Source organism: Pseudorca crassidens, chromosome 13 (genome assembly GCF_039906515.1).
Source record: "Pseudorca crassidens isolate mPseCra1 chromosome 13, mPseCra1.hap1, whole genome shotgun sequence".
Classification (NCBI taxonomy): domain Eukaryota; kingdom Metazoa; phylum Chordata; class Mammalia; order Artiodactyla; family Delphinidae; genus Pseudorca; species Pseudorca crassidens.
In genome coordinates, this window is record NC_090308.1 from 58,185,820 (window position 1) to 58,208,647 (window position 22,828).

General features: G+C 36.6%; 1 protein-coding gene and 1 long non-coding RNA gene across 4 annotated transcripts in view; one reads left to right on the forward strand and one right to left on the reverse strand.

Annotated features, from left to right (window-relative positions):
* LOC137204714 (uncharacterized) overlaps nt 1–22,828 on the reverse strand; it is a 297,672-nt gene that overhangs the window by 46,330 nt on the left and 228,514 nt on the right. The window lies entirely within an intron of this gene.
* The window catches only part of FBXL4 (F-box and leucine rich repeat protein 4), a 67,465-nt gene that overhangs the window by 36,166 nt on the left and 8,471 nt on the right, over nt 1–22,828 (forward strand). For 2 of the 3 annotated variants that reach the window (XM_067702523.1, XM_067702524.1), the window contains exons 6-7: nt 5,947–6,160; nt 22,285–22,356. In XM_067702523.1, the coding sequence (XP_067558624.1) occupies nt 5,947–6,160; nt 22,285–22,356 (286 nt within the window). The remainder of the gene's footprint in view (nt 1–5,946; nt 6,161–22,284; nt 22,357–22,828) is intronic. The other variant, XM_067702525.1, reaches the window with a different exon arrangement.

The window sequence follows — 22,828 nt, forward strand, 5'->3', positions numbered from 1 at the left end:
ACATTATAAGGACTTTTGGGTGTTTTAATCCCTCATAGCTCTTTTTTCAATGTTTCCCACCATTAGGAACTTACTGTTTGTTTTCACTCTTGGTGTGTAAGGCATTATGGTGAGTGTCGTGGACCATGTAAAGAGGTAGATAATATAGTTCCTGCTACAGAAAAGATAAAGATATAAGAATAAACATTTAAACATATCCTCCCTATATTTTATAAATAAAATAACAGGGAGGCAACTAATGAGTTAAAGAAAATATTGGTAATGAATGACTGAAGTCCAGCTTCTTTGCCAAAATGTTGCATATAACCATGGTATAATGAATAAAATGTAGAGATAGTATTAAATCAGTTTTTAAAAACTTTATGTAGCTTCTTCGGGTGCATGAGCAGAAACATAAGTTGTGAGAAGAAAACTTCGCGATGCTATTGTTAGCATTTTAGACATGTGATGGATAAAGATCTTCTTTTATGAGGTTAAAGCTCCAATCTACTTTCTCACCAGCAATTTCTCTTCCATTTTCAGTTCAGCCATTTAGTTGCCATGGGGCTGTTTAAATAATCACAAAAGTACATACATTAATTTAAGTTTTCCATATTTCACAGGAGTATTTCAGCCAGTAAAACCATAAATAAATCTTGATAGCATTCCTTTAAGTATAGTCATTGTTCTCATTAAGAAAATAAAAAGGTTAAATAACAGGGAGAGGCAATCTTTTTTGGGTGGGAGATACTGGAGTTTTGCCTACTGATTGCCGTTGGCCCCCTTGACCCGACTGCTGAATTGATAGTCATTATGGCTTATAGGCAGCATTCCCAGAAAAAACGATAAATATTCATGGCTTGATTATTAATGAATAATCTATGAGTAAGTATGGTCTATTTATGCTCATTACTGTGAAGAAGACTTACTTGTAATACTTTAAAGAAAAAAAGTACATTTTTAAAATAGAGACCAATGATGATGAGCTTGCTTTTTTTTTTTTTTAAAGAAGATGTTGGGGGTAGGGGTTTATTAATTAATTTATTTATTTTTGGCAGTGTTGAGTCTTCGTTTCTGTGCGAGGGCTTTCTCTAGTTGTGGCAAGCGGGGGCCACTCTTCATCGCGGTGCGCAGGCCCCTCACTATGGCGGCCTCTCTTGTTGCGGAGCACAGGCTCCAGACGCGCAGGCTCAGTAGTTGTGGCTCACGGGCCTAGTTGTTCCGTGGCATATGGGATCCTCCCAGACCAGGGCTCATGTCTCCTGCATTGGCAGGCAGATTCTCAACCACTGCGCCACCAGGGAAGCCCGAGCTTACTTTTTGAGTAAGTCTTTGGGAAAAGTTTGATATAGTTTATTTTTGTTACCTAAAAACCTTATCTTCACAAGCTGGAATTGTTTCACTGGATTTTAAAGAACTTAGGAATTTATTTTATTCAAAATAACAGGGAAATTGGAATAATAAGAACTTAAAACTTTTAATCAGTTATTAAAATCCTATTCTATCTACAGATTTGTGATTTGTAACTTCAAGTACTGCTCATTTATATCATTACTCATTAAAATCACATCTACGTAATTCCACTTTTCTCTTATAATACACTTCCCTAAAGTCTTGGATATGCCTTTGCCTCCCTGCCTGTTGGTGCTCTGAGGCTTAATTATATCATTCTGATGTTCAAAAAGTCTTAGGTTCTATTTATTTTTCCTCTATCGTTTTTCTTCAGGTAGTTGCTCAAAATAATCACCTTGAGCTCCACCTCAGTTATGTAGAGATTTCTATCCCTCACCCTTCTACTTGTTCCCTTCAGAAAACATTATTGGATGCTTTCTAGATTTAAGAACTTGATGTTTTGACACAGAGCTACAGTTTTATGGAATAGAGAGCTTTTTGCTTATTCACATATGTGTTTATTCAGTTGCCTCCCTGTGTTTTACACTGTTGTCTCTTTTAGATGGTCAATTCCTAGAGATTAAAGACAATTTAAGACTTTCTTTTCCACTTCCTTCTACCATTGCTAGATAGTACCGTACACAGTTAAGCAAGAAGTTTTGTTTTTAATGACTTTATTTTGGATCGGCTATAGTAAATAATGCTCCAGCTACTTGGGATTAAAATTATCTTAAATATACTGTCTTATAAAACTCAAGTGAGGGTCAGCTAACAAAACATGAGATTAGCAATCAGAAGCCATGGATGTTTATACCTAATTCTCCCCTTTACCTTGATACTTCAGGCAGCTTGTAAGGATTAGTGCCTTTTATTTTGTGATGAATAAACTTAAATCATTCATTCATGTGATGTTAATTATTTTAGGGTGCAAGTTACCATTTAGTAAATTACTTTTTATGTACTTATATTAATCTGGACAAATGAATTCACCTCATAAAGATAAGCAATTTATTTCTCTCTCCAGAGACTCCATTTCTCATAGCAAGAGACCTCGTTTGGGATTGTTTATCTGAACTTAGGTCTTCTCTTAATACCCTCAATATCAAGAAATACTTGATGAGAATTCATAACATGGTATGAACAGGCTGCAGGAAGTATACAAGCTATAATTCTCCTTTCAAGTGACCAGTATCACAATTGAAATGAATAAATAGATGACCAAGACAAAAACATGTATGTAATTATGCGTTAAAATAAAACTTTATGAGGAGCATTAAGGAAAGAAACAAGAGTTGTGTTCAGCTAATTAATTGATTCTGCTGCTAATTCTGCCTTCTTGGAATGGAAATATGAAAAAGTAGGTAGTGTAGATCTTGTAAGTTTAGGAGGAGAGACTATGGGGATATTGACCAAATAATCTCAGTAAAAATATGCAATATATAAAAAAGAAGAGAGAGAGTCATAAAGGTAGATAAGCATGATCATTATCTTTATTGTGCTTCCAAATTTTTTCATTCATTCAATCAGTTTGGGATGTTTTCTAATCTATTAACAGTTGGCTTTCTGGTGATTTACTTTCTATCTTTAGAAGGGAAAAGTTCATTAGTGAGAGCAAAGAGAAAAGAAATGTCAAAGTATTCCAAGTCCAATACCAAAAAGAATTGTAGAACAAAGTGCTTTGCCAAATAATGAAGACCTTCAGGAGATAAGATGCCTCAAGATTTTAAGTTTAAGAGTTAATGTACTCATTTAACTTTTGTAATCTGCAAATAATTTTAGAAGTATCAAATCAAAATAGGATACTCCAGATCTCTGACACCCTACATTCATTTCTAGATTGCTAGCTTATAAATAGTGAAGAACTAGTCATAACTATGATGTATACTCAGAGTAAGGTAAAAATGTTAATTTTGTCATATTTCTTAGGAGTTTGACCCTCTTAAGGGAAAAATTCTCTGAGTCCATAAAACTTAGTTTGTTCCAGAGTAGAGGAAATTGAAATTCTTCAGATGAATTTTCACCATTGGAAGATTTATTCAACAAAGTCATCCAGTGTTTTTTACATGCCTGACATCATGCTAAGTACTGGGTACACCAAGAATCTGTTTCAATTGCCGAAGGATTTGAGGCACCTTATAAAACTCAATGTAAACGAATCAGTATGTAAGGAAACTGATTAACAGAAAACTGAGTTCAGTTCAGTATGAAGAAGGTGTGTCATAATGTGGTACACGCTGCCTCCCTTTGAAATAGATCCTGAGTCTGAATATTGAGCACAGCATTCAGTGCCACCACCGGATCCAGTGCACCATCTTCTCTTCCCTGAATATGGTCGTGGTGTCCTGAGGGTCCCCCTGTTTTTACCCCTGTTCTCTTTCAGTCTGTTCTCCGCACAGAAACCGGAGTGACTCTGTTAAAAGACAAGCAGGTCGTGCCACACCTCTGCTCAGCACCCTCTGATGACTGAGGATCCCATCTCCCTCAGAATAAAAGCCAGAGTCTCTATAGGACACACACTCTGAACTGCCCCTTACCTCTCTGATCTGCTCCCCATGTCCCTCTCACTTCGAGCCTCCTGACAGTTCCGTACTCTAGGCATTGTCTGAGCTGTCCTGCCTCAGAGCTGTTGCGCTTGCCCCCCCCCTTCGCCTGGAGTGCTGCTTCTCCAGGGAACTGCTTTGCTCACCCCCTCACTTCCTTTGGGTCTTGATTCACCTTCTCAATGGGGCTTCCCTTACCACCCTGTCTGCCTTTGACACTTCCTGTTGTCCTTCTCTGCTTTTATTTTCTCGTTGGCACTTTTCACTCTCTAATATACTATTAATTTTACTCATATAATTGATTTGTTTATGATCTACCTCTCCTACCAAAATGTAAGTAAGCCCCATGAGAGCAGGAACTTTGCTTTGCCCACTGCCAACTTCCAAGTGCCTAGAGTAATGCCTGGGTCATGGTTGGAGCTCAATAAACATTTGTTGAGTGAATGAATGAAGGTGCTTGATGCAAACTGGCAATTTAGCTACTATAATACAAAGGACACAGCAGTGAGACAGGTCGGAGGAATTTAAGGAGGGAATAACGAGAGGACTATCTGAGAATTTGAAGGAAGGTGAGGGCGGTTGTGTGAAATGCCACAATAAATCAGGTAATATAAGGACTGGAAAGAAAGGCCGTTTAATTTGGCATTTAAAAGGAAAGGATGAATTTAGGGAGAGCAGAACATACGCTGCAATGGATTAAGAATAAAGGGATGTTCTTGGATGTTTGGGTGTAAATAAGATGTGTGGGCTACTGAGTTATTTGCAACATTTAAAATAAATTTGTAGCAATTACATTTTTTAATTGTTGTTTGAATGTGTGTTGGCCAAGATTTCACTTTTATTTTAATGTTCGTGGGGTACTTTGGTCTTTGCAAACTGCTTTCACATTATTGTGGGATGTTCAAAACCACAGTGTGGTGAATGCTGTTAACATATTTCTAGTCTGCCTTCTACATCTGAGGAAATGCTGAGACTTGGGTAAATGCCTTTTCCAAGGTCACATGCTAGGAAATGGTGGAACAGGGCAAAATGTCCATCTTTTGACTTAGAAGTCCAGTGTTACTTCCTTTACTTTCATAAGTGATTGATTGTCAGTTTTATTTTGCATGTGTATTTGTAAGCTAATAATTAAATCATGTAGAAAAAAGATGCAGCATAAATAAAATAACAGTATGTGACTGATGTGACACTGAGATGGGCAAGAAGACGTCAAGAGACCTGGACGGGGATGAGTGGTGCGCTTGTTTAAGGGATAAACAGGCGCACCGCTTGTTGATAAAGTTTCAGGGATATGAATACTTGTAGGCTCACATTTTACTTTTATTATCAGATGATGATTATGGAAAGGCCTGTTTTCCCCCCATCTGTAACGTAATGAAGATAAATATTGTTATTACTACTCTGATAAAGGGTTTTGTGTCCTCCACATGAAGTTATTTCTGTGTATTTTGTGTGAAGCTGCAATTGAATATCTTGTAATAATTTCAACATCAGTCTAGGCATTAAATAGTATCAGTTACAAGGAACATATCTCAACAGTAGAGTGAAGCCAACCCAGAAATTTTCTTAGTTGAGAGGAGGCTAGTCTGATTTGTTTTCAGGTCATTTAGAGATGACACTTTGTGTGCCACATTCCAAATAAATTATCCAGTCCTGAATGGGTACTGTTTAGGGAGAAATAACTTCCAAGAGTTTAGAGTTTTGTTACGTTTTGTTTATTGGCTCTCCCAGCTCAGATGTGAATTACAGGTAAGTAGACGAAAAACACCCTCTCCTTTCTTAATTTCCCACTTAGCAGTAGCTGACTTTTTATGTGATGTGAATCCATTTTATCTTCTTAGGTTGATATATGTTAGCCTACCCATGCCTGTTTTGGCATGCAGTAAATGAGAATTTAAGTGAAACAAGTTTTTAATTTTCCCTAATAGAAATCTATTCTTCTGAAGATGACTGCTTAGAGTCGATATAATTCCAAAGTACTTGCAAAAAATATCTTTTAGTTTTATGAAGTTCACATGGAACATTGTTTTTACAGGTTTCTGAAGGTCTGTGGATCTGAATTAGTGCGTCTTGAATTATCTTGCAGCCACTTCCTTAATGAAACTTGCTTGGAGATTATTTCTGAGATGTGTGTAAATCTACAGGACCTCAATCTCTCATCCTGTGATAAACTGCCACCTCAAGCTTTCAACCACATTGCCAAATTATGTGGCCTGAAACGACTCGTTCTCTATCGAACAAAAGTAGAGGTAAGATTTCCACCTCTGCTAGTGTTAATAGCCAACCGAATATTTAGTTACCTGTAATTGCTCATAATAATGTGATTTCTGATTTTCAAATAGTTTAAGTATATGATGCAACCTGACTATTCTAAAATCATTAGAGCAGGCTGATGCAGTCATTTCAGAATTAGTCTATTGTGTTGTGGGTTTTTCTCATTTTAAGAAAACGTTATCCTCTGTGCTCTTAGAATTTTTGTCATGCTGTTCATGTTTGTAGGTAAAGAAACAAGCAATGGGCTGAGGTGAGCCGAAATGCTGGCAGGGAATGAATTAGAGGAAGAGGTGGGAGGAAAGTATGTAGGAGAACATTTGCTTGGAGTGGGAGGAAGCAAAGTGGAGTTTATCCAGGACCAGACTTTGGAGTTAAAAATCCCTAATACATAGTTTAGGAGTCTCATTAAAGAAAAATATTTATTGATCTGCTTGCTTTTTTTCACATAGCTCTAGGACATCTTACCAGGTCATTACATATACTACCACCTGACTGTTTTCATTTTATTTTTTTATTGGAGTATAATTGCTTTACAATGTTGTGTTAGTTTCTATTGTAGAACAAAGTGGATGAGCTATATGTATACATATTACATTTTACCATAATCTACTCAACTGTTCCCCAAATGGTCAACATGTCGGTTTTTCCAGCTGTTTTTCTTTTACAAACCATCTAACAATAACATTATTTTGCACAGAGTTTTATATGTACCGGTTACTATTGCTATTGGATAGAGTTCTGTAAGTGGTATATCTGGTCACAGTATGTGCCTGAGCCCCTGTGATAAACATCCACTTACTGCCATATATTTGTTTCCTCTACTCCAGTAATGTTGGCCTTCTTTCTATTCCTTGAACATTCTGATCCAGTCCCAGCTCACAGCTTTTTCTCCTCTGCCTGTCTGGAATATCCTTCCAGCTCATTACATGGCTGCCCTCTTCTCAACTCAATGTCCAACTTAAATTTTTTTTTTTCAGAGATGGCTTCTTAGACATTGATAAAAGGTAACCCTCCCCCCTCCTTCTAGTTTGCTTCTGTCATATCACCCACAGTGTATTTTCTTTTTAGCAACTTTATCACTATGAGATTATCTTATTGGTTTTCATACTATCACCTGTCTCCTCACATTGGGATATAAGTTTCATGAAGGTAGGACCCTTGTCTGTCTCTTTCATTGCCGTGTTCCTGGTATCTAGTATCATACTTGGTAAAGATTGGCCATTCAGTAAAGATTTAAGTAGCCAAATTACTTTTCCAAAGTGGTGTACCCCACTCTAGTGACCCCTTGCCTGTCTTGAATGTTGCCTTGGCCAAGTATTCAATCTCTCTGTTTCCTCATATCTAAAGTGGAGATAATAAAAATACAGATCTCATAGGGTCATTGTGAGAATTAATTACCTGTGATGTACTTAGAGGGTGCTGAACACATAGTAAACTCTCAATAAATATTAGCTACTAATAACAGTAGTAAGAGTATGGCAGTTTTGTAGTATGTTTTACTATGTGTTAGGAAAGTCTCCTCTCTATTCTTTTTAAACTTAAAAAAATATCCTTGTGTATTATTCTTTCAGATATATCTTTCAGCAAGGATTTTATTAGCAGTGCCTTTATTATATTTCATTTTGCTCTGTAATAAGGCTTCCTATCTGTCCATATAGGTCTTGTTTTACATCCAAGAACATGTTATAGTTTTCTTCACTTAGGTTTTATATCTTTCTGGTTAAATTTAACCCTTCTATTTTTTAGTCTCAGATACTATTTTATTTAATTTTAATTGGTTATTGTTAATATAAAGAAAAATTGGGTTTTTGTATATCTATCTTGTATCTGCTCACCTTACTGAATGCTTATAATTGTTCTAATAACTTATATCTTTTGGGTTTTCTAATGGTACAGTTATATAATCTGGAAATTAATATACTTTTTCTCTCTGTTCCAGTATTTAAAGTGTTGCTACATTTAGTAGAACTTCATAAATAGTGTAGAATAATAGAGTCACAATAGGTATACCAGTTGTATTTCTAATATAGAGGGAATGTTTTTTTCTTTTTTTAATATTTATGTAACAAATATTTGCATGCCTGTTACGTGCCGGGCACTGCTGTAGGCACTGGAACTTCATTAGTGAACTAAATAGAAATTCCTCATGTAGCTTACTAATTTTATATATTGTTTGATGTTTCTTTCTGATAAGTAGTCTTTATCATTCTCATTTGATTAAGAATATTTTTATCAAAAATGTATATTGTATTTAAAAATTTTAAAGCCTCCATTACCACACTGATCTTTTTTCTTCTTTTATTTATTAATGTAATGACATGTTGAACAATCCTTACATTCTTGCGGTAATTCCTACATTTTTTTTTTTAACATCTTTATTGCAGTATAATTGTCCTACATGTTTTTTTTTTTTTTTTTTGCGGTACGCAGGCCTCTCACTATTGTGGCCTCTCCCGTTGCGGAGCACAGGCTCCGGATGCACAGGCTCAGCGGCCATGGCCCACGGGCCCAGCCGCTCCGCGGCATGTGGGATCTTCCTGGACCGGGGCACGAACCCGTGTCCCCTGCAGCGGCAGGCGGACTCTCAACTACTGTGCCACCAGGGAAGCCCTGTCCTACATGTTTTAACTTAATACACAGCTGGGTTATTTTCCTAATGTTTTGGAGCCAAGCTTTATCACTTAGAATCCAATATTTTGGATTCTAGCTTTATCACTTACGAATTATGTTACCTTGAGAAAGTTTCTTGACCCCTTGTGCTTCAGTAAAGTGGAGATAATGATAGTATGCCTTTCAAAGAGTTGTTATGAGGATTAACTGATTTAATATATATAAAGTGTCTACAACAGTACCTGGTTCATTGTAAATATTCTTTAAGAGTTAAGACTTATCAATAGTTTTTACATCTGCTTTCTTCAATGAAATTGAGCTGTGTTTTTCCTTTTCATGCCATTTTGTCAGGTTTGGAGCTGGGATTATGACACCTTAGCAAAATGATTTGTGACATTGACATCATTTTCTTTGATCTGGAATAACTTTAACAAATGAGAATTATCTGTTAGATAGAATTTATCTATAAAACCATCTGGGTGTGTAGCATTTTTTATTGGTAGATCAGAGTAGATATCTTTAGCTTGACGTAGTTTTTAAACTAATCTGTGGAAGTCTGAATATAGTATTCCTGGTTTGGGGCAAAATTTTTACCTAAAGTTTAACTGGTGACCTGCTTTGTTGGAAAGAAGACTTTGATTCTAGTTCTGGCCCTACCAGTGACAAACTTAACTCACATAGTCTCTCAAATTCCAAGATTCTTTCTTTGTAAAATGAGAGGACTATTGTCCCTGAATGCCAGTTTAAAGATAGTGTTAGCCCATGTTTTCACTGGTCTGTGGTGAAATGACTCGTCATTTATGTGGGTGTAAAATTGTCAGTTATCTTTTCTTGGGTAGACCTATCTATTCTGAAATTATGCCACACCTGCTTTTTACTGGTGTATTTACTGTTTTATATTGCTCTGTGTGTCTGATATCCTCTGAGCAAGATGATGCCTCATTTTAAAATATTCTGATTAAATTTAACTTTAAGAAGAAATGTAGCATAGTTCATTAATAAGTGAACCTTCAGGAAGAAAAATCGGGTAAAAACCAAGAAATTATATCAACTTGCTAGGCATCTTACATCTGTGATGATTTGTAAAAATGTATTCCATGTGATGCTTTTGAAATGTCATAAATTAACATGATCTAAGTGTCAGGGAATCATTACATAGTCCACAGTTTTCTTCCATTTACCCCAAGAAACTGATAGAATATGACTACATATTTTTTTAAAAGTGTGATTTATAGGAATTGAGATTTCATTTCGAGTGGAGACCTATACATATGCATCCAAGTCTAAATAGCATCAGCTCAGCTTCCCTCAGTTACTTAAACATAGATGTGAAATCACTGTATGACTGCATTAAGTAAAATTTGGTTTGTACCATATGTTACTACCTGTTAAAGTTTGTTTTTATTAGTCTATCTGCTAAAATACCATAAAATCATTTATAAACTTACCCTACACAATTTTTCTGACATTTAGTACATAGAAAAAATTATAAAATTGATTTTCATTGATCTACAGTTGACTTACAATAAAATAAATAATAGTGTCATCTTAGTGATATAAATGGCAAAATTCAAAATTAAGAAAAACCTACCCAGGCAGTGTTTACTTTTACAGCTTCCCAGGTCTCTCTGCCTATACTTTATTCACTTCTGTTATCTTGTCATTCTTGGGATCTGCATCAGACTCCCCCACAGGCACCAAGTAACTCAGAGGAATAAAGGGAAAAGACAACACAATCAGCTGGTCTCTTTTAAAACAAACAGAAGCCACAGCATAAGCACCTCCCTTGTCACTTAGGCAAAGCATTATGTCACCCCCTTTTCCCTTCCATATGTTCACTGCTTCAGTCCTGCACTCAATGATGTTGGTGGATGGGAGAAAACAGAGTGAGAAGACAAGATTTAGGGGATTGGCTTCTCTCTAAACCTTCCACGTAATCGCTGGCAGTACATTCAGGTGTTATAAACTGTCTTGGAAAGAAGGAATAGCAGTTGACTTCAGATGCCTGTGATGGCTCTAAGGAAATATATGAGGAGAAAAAGAAGATATGAATTTGAACTTCCTGGGAGAGGTTTTTTTTTTAAAGGAATACATATTATCCAGTGCCACTTTTACCCTTGTTTTTCTAAACACTACATAATTATAAAATAAGAAAAAATTAGTATTTCAAAATATTGACTCTATTATAGTGTATAATCTTCAGAGAGGTCAGATTTATGATGTAGTAGAGTTATATTTATGTGCCTATATATAATTTACATTAATAAATGTAATGTATTTATGCCATTTTATAAGATTGAAGCAAATCTGTGTGCATAGTGAATATAGCTTTAGAGGATATTGGAGACCTGGGTTTTAGTCCCAAAGTTTGGGAAAACTTAACTGAATATGTTGTTTGCTGTCCTAGACATTCCGCATATTATTTAATCCTTTACACTAGTCTATTGAGTCTAAGAGTGTTACTCTTAAATCGTACAGATGATGAAATGAAGGTCCCAAAAGATTAATGTTTCCCAGTGGCACAGAGCAATAAGTTAAAGTCAGGATTTGAACCCAGATTTGGTGGCCTCAGAGTTACAGTGAAAATTGTAAGATACATAAGAGCATAGAATAGTAGTTATTCTAATAGCTTGGCTGTCTATCTAAAATAGAGCTTTTCTCTTTACTGCTTAATCCTTTTCTAATCCATAATTGGTAAGGAAATATAACATTGTAAATAAGATACACAACATTTTGATCCCGTGTAAAATGCAAACTATTAAGTTATATTCTGTAAACATTTTCTAGTCTAAAATATCTACTATAGACAAATGGACTTTTGCCTTTTATTTTTATTATGAACAAACTTAGTTTGAAGTCTTAGTTCTGAATTTATAATAGCAGTTAGTTATTCAAATTACATTTAGTATAATTTAAGTAATAGTTTGTAGAGTCCGTACTTAATGAACTACCTCAAGCACATGGTATATACATATATATATATAGGCCAACTCTCAATATTACACTATAGTGGGGAGCAGCATTGGAACATATAATTTCCCCAAATATTTTAGCATGTAAAGGGGTGCATTGTTGATGTCCAGGTAGTGTGTTCTTAAGTGGTTAGGTAGAGCCAGACCTATTGCAGGTCTGGTTACTCAATAAGAATGAGAATGCAGGAGAACAAAACTATAGTAGGGTCAGAATTGCCTCGTATGCAGGTAGGTGGATCCTGGTGTGCTGATGTAGCACCTCCCTGAGCCAATGGTGAAATAGGCAGTGGGCCCAGAGCACTGGTCTTCTCTGTACCTGACATTTTACCAACAAGGCCTGCTGCATTGACCACTGAGCCTCATGTGTAACCTTGTCAGACACTGGGGCTCTATCCCAGTGCATTTCATTTGTACTGCTTAATTGCTGCTTTGGTAGTCAGCTGTGTGAGAGCAACCTTAAAACAAGCCCCAAGTGTCATTGTCACCAATTTTTGAGCCCAGCCTTTTATGACCTGGCCTAGCTCATTAAGATTTTTCTCCCCAGCTCCACTGCTTTGGCTAATACCATAGCTAGTACCCTACAGTGAGAGGAAGCAGCAGTAGGATCTTGTTCAGACTTTAGGTATGGTTAAAACTGCTTAGCAGTAGGTCTGGGTGTTGATTCAGACATTATTTGATAATTTAAAAGCTGGGAAGATATTTGTTATTTCGTCTGTATCAGAGATCAGTGTCAAAAACCTCAGTCCTAGAGAGTTCCAAGGTGATGTAGGAGTAAGAGGGCGTGGAGTTCATCTCTGTCTACGGATGCATCAGGAGTACATCTACAGATGCAACAGTTCTCACAGAACACCAGCTACACACTAGCAGAAGACCTTGGACACTGGGAAAGACTGTAAAGATCCCCGTATAACTGGGTGTGATGAAAGAAAGAAGGGAGAAGGAGGAGGAGAGGAAGCGGGATGGGACCTGCACCCCGGGGGGTGGAGGGGTGGGAAGCTGAAGCAGGGGAGAGATTCCCACATCCAGGGAAGCCCCCTCACTAATGGGGAAATCGGTTGGGACAGAGGGAAGCATTTGAGGCTATCAGAGGAGGGTGAAGCGACCAATCTGTGGCAGATGGGACAGAATGAAAAAACTCAGTCCTTCTCTTGACTTTCCCACTTGAAAGATTTATGTGCTTGGGTAAGTCACTTATACTAAGCTAAAAGTTTATCTGTTAAAAAAAAACTTAGCCTATCACATAGGCTATTGAGAAGACCAAATTAGGTCATACATGTTAACAACAACACACTTTATAAATTAGATGGACTTGTGTAAATGTGAAAATGATAGTGTAGGTTTACTCAGCATAGTCCTACACAATCATTCCCAACTCTGTGAAGTATTCTTTTAGGTCTTCCTAAATAGGAATATCTTTTCCATCATGTGCTAAGAGAGATTTAGGCCGAATTACTGCTTTCACACTTATGATCTGTTTCTGGTAAAAGGGATGTTCATTCCTAACTTAAAAACTCCCTAATGGGAGGGACCATGTTTGACTGTTTACTTTTTACAACCAGTACGTAGAACAGTGTCTGGTATTCACTATAGTGAATATGTCTAGTAGATATTCAGTAAACTTGTGTTGAATGAATGAGTGATAACTCTCGCTTGTCAATTCATTTTTTCTTTATTTGCTAAGTTAGTAAGCGTAAGTTTGTCTTTCTACAGAATAACCACATCAACTAAGCAGAGGGGTGGGTGGATCTACAACTTGGAAAACTTGTAAGAAAATATTTGAACTGTATTTGTCCAGAATTTTTAGCTCTAAAAAATAGTGAAATATAGTTCTATTTGTTTGGTTAGTTTATTTCATGAGATCTTTTTCTTTCTTTAGGTATGTTTAGGATTGTGATGAAAAATCGCTTCATCAGAGAAATAGCAAATGTCTTCTTATAACATCAACCAAAAAAAGAAAATCATTAAATAACCTCTTTTCAGAGTTAGGGGTATACATTTGTTGGATTTCAGCAGTTGCGGAGCAGTAAATGTATGCCTGGTGAAAAACAAGATAGTACTAGGTGATGGAGAGACAGAAATGACCCTCAAGCTGAGATTTAGACCCTGTTTATTGCGTGATCCCAGCATAACTAGTGAAATGAGTGGTTAAATGCAGTAATTTTCTTTTTACTGAATTTGGTAGATCTTTTAGAATTGTGTAGGCAAGACTTTTAGGCAAAAGATGGGAACTTAGAACAAACAGGAAGGAGAACTTTAGTTGTACTTAGTTTCTTCTGCCATTCGTGACAAAGAAGTAATTATACTACAGTGAGGTATATAATGATTGGAAAGACTTTAAGTACCTTTAGTCCTTTTCATTTCTATTCACAAGATTCTTATTATTTATGATAAACATTAACTGCAAGTACTTCTTTAGCCATACATGATGATGTATTCTCATGAGAGGAGGGCTATAGAAATTTAATTCATTAAATAGACTTTTAAATACTTAAAAGGAAAAAGCTTTTATTTTGAAATAATTTTAGACTTACAAAAAGTGGCATAAAAAGTAGATTTGCCTACTATATGCATATATTTTTCCTGAACCATTTGAAAATAAGTAGAAGATATAATTCTCTTTTACCCCTGAAGGGACATATACCTGCAACCTATTTGTAAACACTTGTGCCATGGGCTGAATTGTGTCTCCCCAAAATTCATATGTTGAAGTCATAACCCCCAGTACCGCATAATGTGACTGTATTTGGAGATAGGGCCTTTAAAGAGGTAATTAAGTTAAATGAGGTCATTAGGATGGGGCCAAATCCAATATGAGCGGTGTCCTTATAAGAAGAGGAGATTAGGACACAGACACACACAGAGGGAAGACCATATGAAAACACCGGAAGGAGATGGCCAGTTTCAAGCCAAGAGGAGAAGCCTTAGAAGAAACTAACCCTGCTGACACCTTGATCTCAGACTTCTAGCCTCCAGAATTGTAAAAATTAATTTCTGTTGTTTAAGCTACCCAGTCTATGGTACTTTGTCATGGCAGTTCTAGCAAACTAATACAACTTACAAAGGATAGCATAAGGATAACTTTTTAACATATTGCATAAAAAGTGACTTCAAGAGAAGTCCTTTGCATTGTCTAAAACAATCTGGATTAGTGTTAGGAATTTGAGCTTATTTACCTTTTCTTTGTTTGGGAAAAAATATCTGAAGTTGGGGGTGAGATGGGGCATGATAGGTAGCTCAGTAAGAATGTCATTCTGTTGCTTAGCAGCAGACAAGAAAACCAAGAGTGTTTTTTTAAAATTTGGAGTTATAAATGGAACACCTGCATCCAATTTTGATTGCCTCACTTCAAGAATGATAGAGCATAAATTGAAAGGATCTGAAGTAGTGCAAAAACTGATTATAGGTATTGTAGGGGACTAGTATATGACAGTAATCCATAAATGTGGTTCAGCAACTGTTTACTTGACCTGCTAGGCAGGACCCCACTGCCTTCATCTTCAGGAGCTAGAAGACAAACAAAAGTAGCTGATCTTTACTTCTGTTGGATATCAACACTCTCCTCCTAGTTTCTTTTTTCTGTGCCAGTTTATGCAGCAGAGTGAATATATAAGTAAAAATGCATACCACCCTGTCTGTTAATGAAAGCACCTGAGCTTTCCTACAAAAGATACATAAACTGTCTTTTGCAAACAGCATGATTTGATTTAGTGCCACGAATTTGCTTTCTGACACATAGATAATGGTATTCTCCTGACTGCGTTCTTATTTGATTTAGAGAACACATTCCTGTATATTGGTAAGTAGAAGCAGGGATGGTCTTTCTTTTAGTAGAGCAAGTGCATTTAACAGACTTAAGGAAAGGAGTGGCCTCTCACCAGAGCCACTGCTTATTATTAACTAAGATCGAACAATTGAAGCAGGAAGATCCTACTTTGGTCACCTAAATTGACTAATGCAGGCTGTCATTAGCTGTCACCTGAAAGGCAGTCCATTTCAGACAGATTTGTTTAGCTAGACAACATATAAAACAAAAGATATTAATAATTACTTTGTTCTTAAACAGAATCAAGAATTAAGATTTTAATAACTTTTACTATATTATATTCTAAAACTAACAAACTTTTAAAAGTCTTTATGTCTCCAGGCAAGAATATGTCTCTACTTCTTTTCTATCCTGGATTGCTTTATAGAAGTGCCAGTGGGAAGTACCAGGCCTTTTGGTGGGATTGAGTGTGTGTGACCTGCATGATGGGCTATGATTCAGTCACAGTTGAGAAGCTTCTTGGGGGTCAGATTCATTATCATCCACATTCATGACAGTAACCAGTATACCGGGTATAAGAAATCTACCTGGTAAGGACACATTCATTAGAGATAGCTGATTAACACATTCTCTCACTGTTGACATGTCACAGGGGAAACCAAATTACAGTTATAAGACCTGTCTGGTGAGTTCAGAATGAGAACAGTGAGCATTAGTTATGTGACTTAAATGCTTAAAGGCATCAACACAAAACAGATTGATACCATCCTCTTAACAGGAAGGAAAGACATGCTTTTGGAAGAAAATAGATAAAGTCTTTGGACCAGTGCACCCTCTTCAGCTGAGCATCGTTTAGATGAACAGTGTCAATCAACCAATGTGTGCTTCAGATTCCTATGCTCCCTTGGTGGTCCAACCCTTACCCCTCTGATCAAAATATTCTTTCTTTTATATAGGCAGTAAGGTTACAGTCAAGTCCAGCCGGTGTGCAAACTGCCATGACTTTTTGACTGCACATCTCTGCCATCATCCATCATGGGTTGATATGGAAATTGATCAGTTTAGTCATCTGTGAGCAAAGATGTATTCAACTGTATTATTATAGGAGAGATCCACTACAGTGGTAAAAATAGGCTCTGAAAGGAGACTACAGGGCAAGGCAAATGTGTGTGATTTAGTCTTAGGTTTTGTTCTTTCACACATACGGCTTTTTGGAATTTAACACATTATTTGAACCTTATACTAAAATTTCTGAGACTGTGGTTTAGGGTAGGTCTACAGTTAGGTTTAGAGAACTTCCCTTTTTTTTTCCTCAAAGGCATGTGTAAGAGTTTATTAATTTATGTCATTTATGATCTTGAACATTCTCTTTTTAGAGAACAATCAGAAGTCTTACTTTTCTACCACAATGCTGATCTTCAGGTTTAACCTATAAAAGACAATATTATTTTCAAGTTGTGATTATGTATCAGTATATAAACTATACTGTATTATATATTTAAACTGTATAAAAGGACAATTTGGTTTATAGCAAATATCTATAAGGTAATTGAATTGAAATATTCTAAATATAGTTAGTTTCAACTACTTTAAATAGGTCTTAAAATACTTCAACTTTTACTCTATATTTCCCTTCCCCAAATTTAGAGATTGGAACACGGGGGCAAAAAAAAATTAAATTAGAGAAAGAGAAATTCATACATATATGTAGCTGGATCTTCAATTACAATAATTGAGTGATTGTGTTCTTAGGATTTCTTTGGTGGTATTTCTTCTGTAAATTTATAAATTTTCATTTAATCAGCATACTTTTATAAAATCCTATCTCATTACTTGTAGTTATTGCTGTGATATGTTTGAAATATATCATCAGTGAAAGTATACTTGTGATCAGGTGATGTCACTAGTCTCTCTGTTTTAGCTGGTGCATGTCTGTGATATATAAACATCTGTTTCTTTAAGATGCTTTCTAGGAATCATGGTTTGTTTATTTGTTTGTTTTTTGCCGTGCCATGCAACATACGGGATCCTAGTCCCCGACCAGGGATGGAACCTGTGCCCCCTGCATTGGGAGCACGGAGTCTTTTTTAATAAATTTATTTATTTATTTATTTATTTTTGGCTGTGTTGGGTCTTCAGTGCTGCGTGCGGGCTTTCTCTAGTTGCGGGGAGAGGGGGCTACCCTTTGTTGCCGTGTGCGGGCTTATTGCAGTGGCTTCTTTCGTTGTGGAGCACGGGCTCTAGGGGTGAGGGCTTCAGTATTTGTGGCGCATGGGCGTAGTTGCTCCGCCCCATGTGGGATCTTCCCAGACCAGGGCTCGAACCGGTGTCCCCTGCATTGGCAAGCGGATTCTTAACCACTCAGCCACCAGGGACACGGAGTCTTAACCACTGGACTGCCAGGGAAGTCCTTAGGAATCAGGACTTAAGAGAAATACAGACTTGGGATCCTATCTTCCTATACTGAGTGTTACAAGTAAGGGTTGTATTCTTTATTAAAGATAAGAAACAGTTAATTTTTAACTGCAAAAATTTTTAATTGCAAAAATTATTAATTAGTTATAATAATTATAAACCTGCATTAATATAAAATATGAACACAGCATTGCATATGTGGTTTATGTAAGGTCTCATTATAAAATGTTTATGGTATGCATAATTATAACTCTACTAAGTTACAAATCTGGAATATCTAAACCATTTATGTGAGTATAATAAGTATCAGTTATCACTTTATTAAGTATTTTTGCTTAGCACTTTAGTAGTGTAGAGCATAGGAGATTTTGAACTTTATGGGTAGCATCTCTTAAAAAGCTGTCAATGAAAATTTGAATTCCTGCCTTCTTTTACCTCTTAATAAATTTCCTTGTAACAAGTAAAGGCAATAATAATTCTCTATAACTTAATAGTTATCCATTGGATTTTGAGGCTGCTGAACAGAGTTAGTAGGTAAATTTTAGGTTGAATATAAAAGGGTTCTTTATTTCTTTTTTTAAAAAATATTTATTTATATTTTGGCTGTGTCAGGTCTTAGTTACAGCACACAGGCTCTTCATTTTGATGCGCAGGCTTCTCTCTAGTTGTGGTGTGCGGGCTCAGTAGTTGTGGCACGCAGGCTCTCTAGTTGTGGCTCACAGGCTCAGTTGCCCGGCAGCATGTGGGACCTTAGTTCCCCAACCAGGGATCAAACCAGCATCCCCTGTATTGCAAGACGGATTTTTAATCACTGGACCACCAGGGAAGTCCCCAAAGGATTCTTTCTTTATGAACATAAATCCTACTACCAGGTGCCAGCTTCACCTAGAGTATGTTTTGAAAATTTTGTAAAAGAAATTAACATGGAGCCAGTCACTTCTTAGTGACTCCGGTTCCACAGTGATTTAAATAAGGTTGGCCTTTGTTTAAAAATTGCAAACTCATTTGAAAATGAATCTGCTGCATTGCATTATTAAAGCTGCTAACTATTTAAATTGTGTTTTAATTTTATAGAGCTACTCTTGTGCTTATATTGAATTTTACAGGTCTAACCAGCAGAATTTGTCAATTTGGGAAGCTAAAAGATATCTTAAGTCTTAAGTAAAAGGTTCATAAAATTGTTCAGTTTTTATTTCTGAATACCTTTTTTTGTAGTATGCTTAATATAGGTTTAATCCATCTATTTGTGTGTTCTAAAAGGGTAAAAGTGATGCAAGTACTCGTTAAGGTAGAATTGTTTTCTTAAATTGGGGGTGGGCGAATTCTTTCTGCAAAGGGCTGGATAGCAAATATTTTGGGCCTTGCAGGCCATATGGTCTCTGTCATAACTATTCAGCCCTGCTGTTGTAGTGTGAAAACAGCTATAAACAATACATAAATGAATGGGTGTGCCATGTTCCAATAAAACTTTATTTACAAAAACAACCAATGGGCTGAATTTGGCCCATGAGCAGTATTTTCTCAACTGCTCTAAATCACTGAGACTGTGGTCTCTCTAAAATCAGGTCATTTTATGTCTGGAAGTGAAGAGGTAGTTTCTCCTTTTTGCTTTAGCATCAATAGTAGTACTTTAATTCTGAATACTAATAGCATAGAGAAAGAAGATACTAAAGATATTCTCGGAGGAAATCGGTTAGCTGGATTTGGAGAGATTGCAAGCTGATCTATAGATGTGTGCTCTATACCTGGGTACTCCCACCATCTCTGGCTTATCTTGAGCTCTGCTGGAGAAAGTCAGGAAACTGTTAACTTGTGCTTTCTCACCTCATTGCTACCAGTCAACCCTTTTATTTATCTCTATTTGACTCCTTGTTACATTCCTCACAGCATCCCTTCCAAGGTCATCCTTATCCCCTTATAGCTTGGTCTCAGCATTTGATCTCACATCTCTTATTTAGCAAAGATGTGTGATATTCAATCTGAATCTCTTATGTTCTATGTTAGTTCCTTTTTTAAGGTAGGAATGAAAAATGATAATTCTACTACTAAATGAATTTTTTTTTATAAATTTGTTTATTTTTTAAATTTTATTTTTGGCTGCATACGGTATTTGTTTTTCTCTTTTTGGGTGCGTTTGGTCTTCGTTGCTGTGCTCGGGCCTTAGTTGCAGTGAGCGGGGGCTACTCTTCGTTGCAGTGCATGGGCTTCTCATTGTGGTGGCCTCTCCTGCTGCGGAGCATGGGCTCCAGGCATGCAGGCTCAGCAGTTGTGGCATGCAGGCTCAGCAGTTGTGGCGTGCAGGCTCAGTAGTTGTGATGCACGGGCCCTGCCGCTCCGTGGCATGTGGGATCCTCCCGGACCAGGGCTCGAACCTGTGTCTCCTGCATTGGCAGGCGGACTCCCAACCACTGCACCACCAGGGAAGCCCTAAATGTATTTTTAATTCTCAATTTACTATGCAGACTGTATAAGTTACTGTAAAATATTTGCCTGAGTAAGTATAATAGGCCATTAATTCCTCTTCTACGACTTGAAATGCATCTACCCTTACATAGGTGTTTTTTAGGTACATAATTATGAGAATATTAATTCAAAAGTGATCATAATGTATAGTAAAGTTATGTAATTTTCAAGCATGTTTTTAAACCTTGAGTCATGATAAAGGTCACTTCTGAGAAAGTATGTGAATGGATGGAGGGATACATAAATAGAGTAGATAAGCAAAGAAGGCAAAATGTTAAGATTTGATAAATCTGAGTTGTGACTACATGAGTGTTTATTGTCTTGGACTTTTGTACTTGTCACATATTTGAGGTTCTTCATTGTAAGGAATTTAAAAATAAATGACCAAACAATTTCCATGAATCATGAATGAGGTATATGTATATGTATTTTTTTAATTTAAAATTTCTTATCCACAAGAGTATGTGGAATCCTCTCTAAAAATTCTCTACTATGTTCTGGATCTTGCTCTGGGAAAATCTTATAAAACAACTTTGTGATAAGATCTGGTACTTTAATAAAAACAAACCTAATGTCATTTTCCCATCAGTAAGTTAAAATAGCTAAGTATTATGGAGAATCTGAAACTTATCTTCATATACCTCTTCTGATGTCAACATTCTGAGAGCTACATGGCATTGTCTTATAAATGTTATAAGTTGTGTTGAAACTTAAGCATAAAATCAATATAAACTTTTTTTTTTTGCTTAAATTTTAAAAAATGCACAACAGTGAAACAATTAGTCTTAAGTTTGGTACCAATCTAGGGCCTATTATAACTACTATTATTTTATTTTTGCCCTAAGTTTATTTTAAATGAAGTACTTTGTTACTTTATTTTCTCAATAAGAATCTGAATAAATGTTTTGTGTTGTCATTGGCACATTCTTCAATCCCTCCCCAACTGATAATTTTTTCACTTCTGAACACTTGGAATAGATTAAACAGAGGCTGTATAATATCATCTTAATTTTGTTAGATATGATTTATTTAGTTCAGATGTTTAGAAAGTTTGCCACGTTTGTGTAGTATTTTTTTTTAATTTATGAAAGGAAAAACTAAAAATCTGAATGCTTTGCATTGCTCGTTTTTAAATTTATCATGGCAGGCATGTCATCAAGTGAAATTTTGACTGTTCAGAGATATTTCAGGAACCATGATTATGTAGCAGTCTCGGACACCTTTGGGTTTCTTTAGTGGTGAGACCGTTTCCATTGCACAGGATGGATGGGCTGAAATGGCAGGAACACGACTAGAAAGTGCACGTTTCAGTTAGCATGTGCTAGTGACAGGTGCTCGATGGTTGTTGGGATCCTTGTCAACAAAGAGAATTCTTTGACATTAAAGTCACGGGCTCAGTCCTGATTTGGGGTGGCTATTGGCAGTTCCATCAGCCTGCAGCTGATCAGTGAATGTCAGAGCTGCCGCTGTTCTACAGTTGTCACCAACCCTTGGTGCTTTTTTTTTTTTTTGGAGGGAGGGAGGGAGGGATGGTTTAGCTTGTCTTGTTCAGTCTTCACCAGGCTTTCAAATTGCTTACGTTTGGAAAATGCACTGAGAGGTCATAGGGAATATAGGTGTCTTTAGGGCATGCAAAATCATATACAGAGTGAGGACTTACTACGTGGAGACAAGTAATGATTACCTTGACTCCAAGCCAATCAATGGTGTGAACACCTGGGGACTCATTAAATGGCATTTGTGGTGTTTGTAACCAAGGTTTTGAGCTCTATTTCAGGAAAAGCAGTGACAGCCTTTAATGTCTAATTGACCTCTTCTCTTTGTTTCACTTTCTTGTCCTTTCCTTATTTGCCTCTGATGTGGTTCCTGATGGCAGCAAACAGCCCTGCTCAGCGTTTTGAACTTCTGTTCAGAGCTTCAGCACCTCAGTTTGGGTAGTTGTGTCATGGTAAGTATTGGAAAATTCTTTATTCTCAATTGCTGCTTCTCTTTTTCTTCCCATGGGTGACTTTTATCCTGACCCTCCCCACACCCACCCACAGCTTTTCAGATTTATGGATAACTATGTGCAACCCGCTTTAAAACATTTTTCTTAAATGGGAGAATTTGTCTTTGACATTATTTATCTGTGAGAACAAGGAAAGGAGTATAGTGTGGTGCAAAGAGTGTGGTTCTGCCTCAAGCCAGATGTTATCTCAGACAAGCTATTTAGCTCTCTGGGCTTCTTTACAAAATAATATATCAATCATACCCAAATGCCAGTAGTCTGGTAAGTTTTTCACAAAGCTAATTTTAGTTTTTGAGTTCAGAGATTATTTTCTGGAAATGCTGATGATAGTAGATAGGTTTATTTTGTTTGTTTCACTGTCCTTACTGAGTAAGATGAAAAGATGGACACCAACCTATGTTGGAACTAATTT